At 51.6% G+C, this 9760-nt stretch overlaps 5 protein-coding genes across 5 annotated transcripts; 3 read left to right on the forward strand and 2 right to left on the reverse strand.

Annotated features, from left to right (window-relative positions):
• Positions 1-378: 378 nt before the first annotated feature.
• BU26DRAFT_520055 (HET-domain-containing protein) lies at positions 379-3013 on the forward strand. Its single transcript, XM_033829217.1, has 3 exons — positions 379-728; positions 791-2665; positions 2724-3013. Exons 1-2 carry the CDS (start codon positions 422-424, stop codon positions 2605-2607), a joined length of 2124 nt encoding a protein of 707 aa, XP_033683364.1. The 5' UTR covers positions 379-421; the 3' UTR covers positions 2608-2665; positions 2724-3013.
• A 1410-nt stretch (positions 3014-4423) lies between these two features.
• BU26DRAFT_565764 (uncharacterized protein) lies at positions 4424-4969 on the reverse strand (the record flags this gene model as incomplete). The annotated part of the gene is made up of 3 exons (XM_033833431.1): positions 4424-4482; positions 4532-4690; positions 4747-4969. The coding sequence occupies 3 exons, from the start codon at positions 4967-4969 to the stop codon at positions 4424-4426; spliced, it is 441 nt and encodes a 146-aa protein (XP_033683365.1).
• Positions 4970-6305: 1336 nt separating this feature from the next.
• Positions 6306-7019, reverse strand: BU26DRAFT_531680 (phosphoribosylglycinamide formyltransferase; the record flags this gene model as incomplete). The annotated part of the gene is made up of 2 exons (XM_033831048.1): positions 6306-6834; positions 6895-7019. 2 exons carry the CDS (start codon positions 7017-7019, stop codon positions 6306-6308), a joined length of 654 nt encoding a protein of 217 aa, XP_033683366.1.
• Positions 7020-7931: 912 nt separating this feature from the next.
• BU26DRAFT_332165 (uncharacterized protein) lies at positions 7932-8566 on the forward strand. Its single transcript, XM_033822197.1, has 2 exons — positions 7932-8006; positions 8051-8566. Exons 1-2 carry the CDS (start codon positions 7963-7965, stop codon positions 8493-8495), a joined length of 489 nt encoding a protein of 162 aa, XP_033683367.1. The 5' UTR covers positions 7932-7962; the 3' UTR covers positions 8496-8566.
• A 30-nt stretch (positions 8567-8596) lies between these two features.
• Positions 8597-9422, forward strand: BU26DRAFT_520057 (uncharacterized protein). The gene has a single exon (XM_033829218.1). It carries the CDS (start codon positions 8633-8635, stop codon positions 9401-9403), a length of 771 nt encoding a protein of 256 aa, XP_033683368.1. The 5' UTR covers positions 8597-8632; the 3' UTR covers positions 9404-9422.
• The last annotated feature ends 338 nt before the right edge of the window (positions 9423-9760 follow it).

Below are 9760 nucleotides of genomic sequence, written 5' to 3' on the forward strand. Positions count from 1 at the left end.
GAGGTCATTGCAAGGGTAAGGTCGCCAAACACTCATTCAGGCACCCCCTCCACCTTCACCTCCACTTCCAGTATGCAATGTATACACTATGTGCCCGTCTTTTATGCAGCTAGAGTGTACACTTTAGTCGATTAAGATGCAAACGGTGCTGCAGTCTCACTACCTCGTGAGACACTCGTGGACACAACAAAATTGATAGCGCGTGACTGACGAGGAAAGCCGTCGCCATTCTTCAGTACCACCTTGGCGCCAAAGATGTTGAACAGAAAGGTATTGGACAGGGACTCTCCGATATTGTGTCAGCTAGCCGCCAGTTTCGAAGTTGGCGGTTCGGTTTCAGCTGCACGATTGCGGCGTTCGGCTCCCGCTCATCTGTGATTACCCGAGCGTGAAGCACCTCAACTACTATCACCGCAACAAGATGGAACTTTCCTGTAGCGGCTGTAAGAAACTCGATAGTACGGGATGGCCCGGCTACAAGATGGTACCATTCATGGAAATCCTAGCTTCGGCCCAGGCAGCCTGCCCCCGGTGCCTCGTCATTCACGAAGCAGTCACCAAGTTCATGACTTTCGAGAAGCCAGAAAAGCGTGCCCTCGGGGTTGGGCTCAGGCCGTACGGAAGCCCTTCACCGCTCTTATATGTGAGAGTGAAGTTTGCTAGGAAGGAGGGGCTTCTGGATACAGAATACGTCGATTTCATGAAATTCGAGCTATATACCGATAATCGTAAGTCCCACAGTACCCACATTAAAGTTTTACAACTCGTACTGGAGCTGACCGATGCGCAGAGGACACTTCGAAATGGTGGCCACAGCTTCCTATTGCAACACACGTATCAGTCGCGCCATCACCAGTGGACTTCGCCAGGCAAGCCAAAGGCTGGCTTGATCACTGCATATCTACGCATTCCACACGCTGTCCTGCAACATTACAGAGACTGCCAAAAAGAATCATTGCGGTGGGCGATACCTCGGACGATCCGTGCATCTACGAAGCAGACCCTGATGAAACGGGTGTTTACGCGTGCTTGAGCTACTGCTGGGGCAAAACCAGAACATTCACTACGACACTCGCCACTTTGGAAGATCGCAAAAAGGGATTTAGTATCGAGGAGCTTCCGAGCACCATCAGGGATGCTGTCTTGATAGCACGCGGCATGGGGCTCAGGTTTCTCTGGGTGGACAGCCTGTGCATAATCCAGGATTCTCTGATGGATTGGGAATGCGAATCTGCGAAAATGTGCTCGATCTACTCGAATTCTACAGTCACTTTCGCAGCAGTAGATTCCCCTGGCAGTGACAGCGGTCTCTGTACGGCCGGGCCCGGTAGACGACTCTTTAAGCTGGGTAACCGCGAGCGCTCCATCTACGCACGGAAACGTTATCACGCATTGCCAGGTGCATTGAGTGACGGCGAGTGGCCGGATTCCCATACCTTACGGAAAAACGCGCTGCATGACCGAGGATGGACACTGCAGGAAGTGATCTTATCGCCGCGGGTGCTGTGGTTCAAAAGCACGGAACTGTGTTGGAGCTGTTCGTGTGAAACAGCTTGCGAATGCCATCCTGATCCTGTACCCGATCTCATGGACAGCTACCCTGGAGAGGTGAACGCTCTGTCAACATTACTCTGTAAGCTTTCATTTCTGGATGTGGTGCCTCTCAGCCAGTCCGGATGGGTTGATGCATGGTCCGAGCTAGTGTGGGTTTTCATGAGACGGCAATTGACAAAGCTCTCGGATCGGCTATCTGCTATCTCGGGACTCGCAGAGCAATTCTTGCAGCGTTTGGGCGTAAGGTACTTATGCGGAATGTGGGAGACGAGGAGCTTGCATAAGCAACTGCTATGGTTGATGGACGTCTCGGGTCTTGAGTCGCCTAAGGAGACCCCTGAAGGACTTGCCCCGGATTACGCACCCAGTTGGTCTTGGGCGAGTGTTTCGGGGCCTGTCTTCATCCCGAGAATTGCGGAGGATAACAATCGCGATCAAGACAACGGAGACTCGCAAGAAACACTGAACAACACAAGGACTGAAGAGAACGCCTCGGAGCCGGTGTCCAAGTACAATTGGCATCATACAGTAGAGCACGGCCGACTCTGGAATATCGAAGCGCTCGACTTTTCCCTCAGCACGTCGAACCCTTTCGGCCCTGGTAGGGGAACTATTACACTGGAGAGCCTGCTCGTCCCCCTTGAATATTGTCGTGATCCGAGCGCCGTCATATACCGCCGAGATAAGGTCAATTCGTCGTCTATTCCAGACGTCCCTCTCTTTCTCTTAGAAGTTGGTCCTTCCAGCGCTCACTTCAAGCGCGACTGGCGCCACGATTGGGAAGCTGGCACCGGCTCTTACGCAAGGAGAGATTTGTGGTTCATATTCGCGACCGTAGACCCTCAGCGTCATGAGGAATTCGAAGGCCTGGTTGTGGAGAGACTAGACGAGGGTGATAGGTTCAGGAGGCTTGGGCTTGGACACAATTCGTTTCTACAGGAAGGTGAGGGGCAGAATGGTATTTTGCCTCACTATAGGCTCACGGGGCTTTTTTATGGGACTTGGGAGCTCTGGGAACGACTGGGGAAGAGAGAGACGATTAAGCTAGTTTGAGGCGCCGGAGTCGAAGGAATACCATGTCTCCTTACCACCATGGCAAGACGAAGTTGAAGTACGTTTACGATACTCCGCAGTACAACTATCTTCAGAGAGATGCTAATGGTGTTTAGTGCCCTGTTAACTTTCGGTTTATTCCGTCATGGCCTCCACGTGGGAGTTCAATTCAATAATGTGGTGCAGCAGCACGAACAGCGCATTGCGCGCAACCTCCAAGACCCATTCAAGGCGCCGGGCTGCTTAGTAGTATAAAACTCTTTATCTCATCCTTTGATGAATTATATCCATCGGTTCGCAATACCAGAGCGGCAGCCTTCCCGAGCATCATTCGCAGGTAGCTACTTCCGCTTAGAAAAGTCGTAACCAGTTAGAGTACACAAAGCAATACGGTCCAAAATCGCTATCCAACGGTCCGTATACTTAAGGCCCCTCGAAGCACTCTAGGCATGGTAATACTGAGGTCGCGGACTACATCCCTCGAGCGTGTGGAACAGCCGGGGATGCTCAAGAGCAGGAAGCAAGATTGATTTGATGATATCTGCGGCTTATCAGCTCCCATCATGCAGGGAGTGACGGGCGGCGGAGTCCACGTGCATATGAGCGTCCTTCCTTCGTTCCTCTCGGAAATCTACCGACTACATTTCGACCAATCCATCCTAGCGGGTTCTGGAAACTTTTTGCGGCTTCATATGTAGGAAGTGACAGCTCAGCTCAGCAAGAGCAGTAAAGCTGCCTTGGAGACGGGCATCGCTCTAGTAATCTTACTCCCAGCAGCTCGAGTCCTCCGCATCGTGCCCATCCGGACATCCATCCCTGCGCACTACATCAGTCTCCAACCAAACTCGCACCAAAGAATTCATCACACTTACACGCCCTCGAAGTTGATCCACACAAGCGAGCTATCGCACTCTGCCCTCGCCCAGCCACCCGCTACCGCACCCCCAACTCCACACTCGCCTTGAATTCCGCCGAAGAAGTCCTCGCACTTCTCAATACTGAACACTTCTTCGCCGCCACACTCACTGCCGAGCCAGATCTTAGCCTCGGTGCTGGAACCCTTGCCGGTGATGTTGCCCGCGGGGGACGGGACGCCCGGGTGGCAGTATTGGGCTGCTTGGCAGGCGTTGTGGATGGCGGTTTGGGCGTCGTGGAGGGGGATTTTGTCGTCGCAGTGGATAGCCCTAGTGAGCGTTAGTGTTGATGTTGGGCGTGAGGGGAGAGGAGGAGATACCAGTCGCAGGTAGAGGGGATTCTGGGGTTTGGGAGGGCGGCGGCGAGAAATGGGGTGAGGATGCAACCGGCCAAGACCAGGATGTTGGTAGTGAGGAGATGCATGGTGAGTGCGTGGAGGTAGATGGTGTTGTTAGTGGTTGGATGAGGGCGAGATGTGCTTTAGAGGAGAGCTGGACGAGACGAGGAGTTGATGAGGGGTTTGGAGGAGTGTTGTAGTCGGAGACTGCGTGAAGCAAGGGCAGAAGTAGTAGAAAAGATCGGTCTCAGTGAAAGAGAGAATGCGTGTTCAAATGCTGATGTCATATATATAGATAAGAGTGTGAAACCCTATGCAGAGGCGAGGGAATTGGGTGCTCAAAAGGTCAGAGAATAAAGGATTAGTAGAAGTGAGAAGAGGTAACAATCTCATGCGATATAGTGTTGATCTTTGAAGCCTATTTTACCAGCCTTGCCTCCGTCATCTGATGGTCAAGACTCCTCATGAAAGGAAACTAGAAGAAGCCATCAGCCGATGCCTCATCTCCCGATCACTTATACTCCTTCTGGCTCTAGCAAAGCCCCGACCAGTGATTGATTACGTCTAACCTCCAAAGTTGAAGGACACGAAGCTCTGATCGCACGTCGCGCGCTGATACCCGACTGCGCATATCAGCATCCCCCATCTCACTACCGACATCGCAGTACTTACGTTCGAACAAGTCATCGCCGGCCGGGTACTGCGCCTCGCACCTTGTATCAACGAAGTCCTTGAACAGTCCGACGCATGCATCCTGGCTCCAGGTGGCCACTCCACCACACTGATCGCCCACGTAGAGAGTCGCGGTGTACGGGAAGCCTTTGACGATGCCTGACAGCGAGTTAGCGGTGAGGGAAGACAGCACGCTAGAGGGCACGAAGAGATACCGGTGACAGTCGTACGTCTATGGCCCGTCTGGCCCGGCGTGCATGCGGAGACTTTTGCGCAGGCGTTGGTGATAGCGACGAGAGCCGCGGTGGCATTGGCGTTGTGGCCGAGGCAGGTTCCCTTGTTCATGTCGAAGCAGGTGTTGGATTGGGACGGAGCGATAGCTGCGGCCAGGATGCTGGTGCCGGATGCCAGGATGGGGAAAACAGTCGAGAAACGCATGGTAGCGATTATGGTCCTGGGAAGAAATTCGAAGGATAAGAATTGGAGAAAGGAAGGTGCGAGAGGAGTGGTTGGGTCTGGGGTGGAATCACAGTTCACGGTTTATGCCGGAGAAGCTGTAGGTAGAGCCGATATCGGTCTCGTAGCGTTATCAGAGTGATGACGGTCAAGGCATATAGGAGTGCAAGCGAGATAGCGGAAATGAAATTTTGCAGAGAAGCATGGAGCGGTGTGCTTCAAGGATATGAGAAACATGATGTAGCACAACGTCATCAAACGAAATGACGGCGGGGGAATACGAGAGGTGGTGCACACAAACAAAGCATCGGCTATTGAAGCCAAGTATCCTTCTTCTATCTTCCGTCGGGGAGGTGATCGAAGAAGGCGGAATGTGGCGAAGATCTCGGGATACCAAAACCTTGCACAGAACATGGCTCATATTTCTGAGAACGGAAGCAAACTCCTTAATCGCGAACGCTGAACGTCGCCAATCTCACATCAAAGAGCGTTCCGGCAGATACCCGCTGCTGCTTGTCAGTCCACTTTATTCCCACGCCCCTAATTTTCCCTTCGGATCTCAGACTTGCACATGAACCTTTCCTCCTCCCCCGTCTCGTCAACGAACGTCCCGACTCCCACCCAACCCGCTGATCGCCCATTGAAAATTGAGCCAGGTACTGAAACGAGCCGGATTCGAGATTAGAAGATGGGGTTAGAAGAGACATGGAAAATGTTGGAATCAGACTATCTGAAAGCAATCAAAGGCGTTAGAGAAGATCTAAGAGGAAGACCAGATGATGGAACGTTACATAGAAAATAAGTCTAACTCGCTGCTTGACAAGGTTATACAGCCGGCAGGGTAGAAGAAGGGGAAATCAGACGAGGGGTTGGCCGTGATGCTGTAAATAAAGTGGTAGATTCCATCTGGTCTTCTCGCCTCAAGCGGTTGCTACTCGGCTGCTCCATCGTCGTGATGGCAACACATGATACCTGAAGATCAGGAGTCTCCGACCCCTGAACCCTGGCTTTCGGATCCAGGGTCCGGACTGTGGGAAGAAGCTGGGCTGCATTTCTTCTCGAACATTATCGAAGGATAGTATCATGCACAGAAGATAGCGCCAGGGTGCTTTATCACTCTCCCCCAGTTGTGCCCTCTTCTTCGCTTCTCCGCAGCTCTCCTCTATTGCCTTCTGTGATCCTGTCTCAGTCCAATCCCGAGCAGTATTCGAAACGTAGCTAGGAGGCATTGAATGGGACGCATAACGGGCGACATCTAGCCGTTCCTCCCCTTTTTTCACATCCGATCGTCCTAAGGTTCGTTTTGACCCCCGTCTCTTCATTTCTTGATCTTTTCCAACGTCCTCCTCGTACCCTCAACGATGAGCCCGTGCTCCACCTTATGTATCCTCTCCTCCAATTCGTCCAGTGTCTCCCCTTCCTTCAATTCCACCTCCTGCGTGACAATCGCATCTCCGGCATCCACCTCCGCAATAACCTCATGAATCATAACGCCCGTCCTCTTCAAACCCTCTTTCCTCCCGGCTTCCCACGCCCTCTCTATCGCACCGGCCCCCGAAAATTCGCCAGGTAACGCAGGATGCAGATTTATGACCTTGATTCCCGCATTCGCGACCGGATTCAGAAACTCGGGCGTGAGAATGTGCATCCAGCCCGCGCAGACGATAACATCAGGTTGTGGATCGAGCGCTAGTATCAGCTTCGCGAGATCGGCATCGTACTCTGTGCGGGCGGCTGCGGTGCCTTCTTCGGTTTGGGGATGCTTCTTCTTGTAGGAGAGGAGGTTATGGTATGTTGTGGGTATTGAGGCTTTCGCAGCGCGCTCGAGGCCGTAGGCTGCTTTGCGGCTATTACATGGAGTCAATTACTTAGCCGCCAAGGAGAGAAGAGGGTGATAACGGACGTACTTGGACATTACATGCGTGATGCGCGTGTTAGAGAGCGCGGAAGAAGCGCAGGCGTCGATGAGGGCTTGTAGGTTTGAGCCATTGCCGGATATGAGGACTGTGAGGTTGTATTGTGGTTGTGACATTGTGAGACGCTCAATCACAGATTGCTGTAGGAGGCATTGAGAAGAGAGTCAATCTCGTTTCGGATTGAAGAGAAATTGAAAGTAAATAAAGCTGGATTGGTTCTCTGCGATCATCTGCGCTCAAAATTTTGGAGGGGTGACACAACCCCGCCATCGTCGGAGCTTTATATCGCCGAGTCACGTGCCGGAACATTCACCCAATCAACCGAACGGTCTTCGCTCCACGTCAACCTGAGGGAGGTTCATCTCCTTCGCTCGACGAACGAAAGATTTTCGGAAGATAAGTCTTGGTCTTGCTTTTCCGCAATACGATATTACGGGTTTGGGGCCCAAACGACTGATAAGCGCCCAAGTTTTGCACTGCCTCAGGCTCAAGGGGAAAAGAAACGCGGAGGATGAATTCCTCGCGGAGCTTTCCTCCGATGTTCTTTTCAACGAGTTTGATTGCACATATTGGAGCTCTCTATTTGCTGTAATCAGACGCCCCACAAACTTCACCGGGAGAGCTTTCCCTGTACTAGCGAAATACCACATTGGAAATGAGTTGGACAGGCTAGTTGCAAACCACCAGTGGCTTGCTGGTATGGCTACTCCATTAAAAAGACAGGAAGCGGCTCGCACTTTTCATCTCGACTCAATACGAAATCTGACAGTTCTCGAAATTTTCACGAAACTCCACTTCCTCAAAGTTTGGGGATCCAACCTGGTGCGGCGCTCAGTTTTCGCTCCCTTCGTCTACGAAATGGCTAAAATTGTTGAATCAGTTCGGCAGTCTCGAGGCACGATTTCTGATTCTGGTGCAGACGGGGAAGTAGATGCGGTGGAACAAGAAGCTGCTTCTCTGGATACAGAGATGCAGAACGATGATCTCGGGGCCGATATGAATACGGGTGAGAATCAAATACCTGAACGGCTCAAACTGTCGCAAGGGGACAACCGGAAGATGGATGAGGAATTTGGAGAGGAATGGCGTGCCTTTGGTAGCCGGTAGGTTCTCCAATAGATTTTGAAAATAGTCTAATTATGACCAGAGTCGAACCCGTGGATAAGATGTCATTCATGATTCGCCGTGATTACGGGTCCTGGCTTGAGGAAGCAACGTGGGATGCATACTTGTTCGTGGCCATCAAACACGGGTTGATCGACTATCGACAGCTCTGCAAAGAAGCCATGACCGCCTTCCTGAAGAATTCTCTGGATAGCAACGTCTATAACCGGCATATGTGGCGCAAAGGCGACGTTTTCCAGTGCTGGGACGGAATCCAATCCGATGACCCGACGCTGCGGACTCTGGTGTCAGAGAAGCTCCCAGCTATCTGGGATGATGTGCGCGGCCCCACACTTTGGAAGGCCGCTAACTCCAATAAGCTTTGGAGAGCATCTACTGACATGATTTGGTCCTTTTGCCTTGTTGCAGGATGCCCGGAAGGGGATAGAGATGATCCTTTCAAGAGCTTGGAAATATTAAGAGAGTAAATCAGCCGCCAATTCATATACACCGCCGATCTCCACAACACGATATCGGAACTCAACAAACAGGTCATAGTCCAGCAGCGGATGATCACGGCGCTTGCTTACCGGAACGTTCTGGAGAACTTATCTGCAGAAACCGTATGCTTGAACTCGACGGACAAGTGGCACAATTTCTGGACCAGATGTTCAAAGCCGTCAAGGATGGAAGAATTCCCAAGGGCAATCCGTTCAACGATCTTTTCGACCAACAGAAAGAAGACAAGAAGTATAGCCTCGACTACCTTCACCAGATGGCGAAAGAGCTATACTCGACGCTCAGCAGGACCATCCACAACTTCAAGTCGTCGCGAGACTTCAATCAGTACACGATAGTACCCGGTCAGTTTGATCCCATGCAGATGGATTTTATGCGGGACATGGAGCCAAAGAAGGAGAATTTTTTAGCCGACGAGGGTCTAGATTGGGAGAAGGAAAGAAGGCGATATCCGGGCCAAGTCTTGGATGATGCGACGAGAAGTGCGGTGCTGTCACCTGCGGCAGCAGTGAAGAACGAAAAGAAGAAGCAGCAGGAGGCACAAGCTGAAGAGCAGAATGACAAATCCACGCCGATCCTGGGAGGAAGCATAGATAAGCAGCTTCTCGAAGAAATCGATCTTGCAAAGAGAAATGAGGTCGACTTGATGGCAGAGAGCAATGAGGAGGACGGGTCTCTACAAGGCCGTCAAACTGTCGCGTTGGAGAAACTAGCGACAGTCATAGCAGCATATCTGCAGGATAGCGGAAAGCAGAAGTCGGAGGCAAGCTCAATAGTCTTCGGGGAGGAGACGGAGGATGAAGATGAAGATGAAGAAGAGGACGACGACGACGACGAGGAAGAAGACGGGGATGGGAGAGCATCAGGAAGACCGTAAAGAGCCTCAGTGTGAACCCGCTATAATGATGAGACGAAATGTATTTGAGCGCGTTTACTTCGAGGACAGGCCTCGTCTTCAATCAAGTTGCTATCATGACTTGCCGCCGTCTGGTCTTGCTATCCCGCAAGAGCCGATTTCGATACCTGATACTCAACACCACGTATTCAGCTGAGGCAGCGATCTGGCTCGTCATCAAATTATCAAGTCTAATCGCTAGGTTTTCATACCGTGTTTCATCAGCTGGCGCACGTCCCCACCCGGCGCACAGTTTCTAGAAAATCTTACCCCTCTCTAACTTTATAACTATTAGAGCTATACTAATAAAACTTAATATATAAGCTTTATATAGTATAA

The sequence above is a fragment of the Trematosphaeria pertusa genome, assembly GCF_010094035.1.
Source record: "Trematosphaeria pertusa strain CBS 122368 unplaced genomic scaffold BU26scaffold_8, whole genome shotgun sequence".
Lineage (NCBI taxonomy): Eukaryota > Fungi > Ascomycota > Dothideomycetes > Pleosporales > Trematosphaeriaceae > Trematosphaeria > Trematosphaeria pertusa.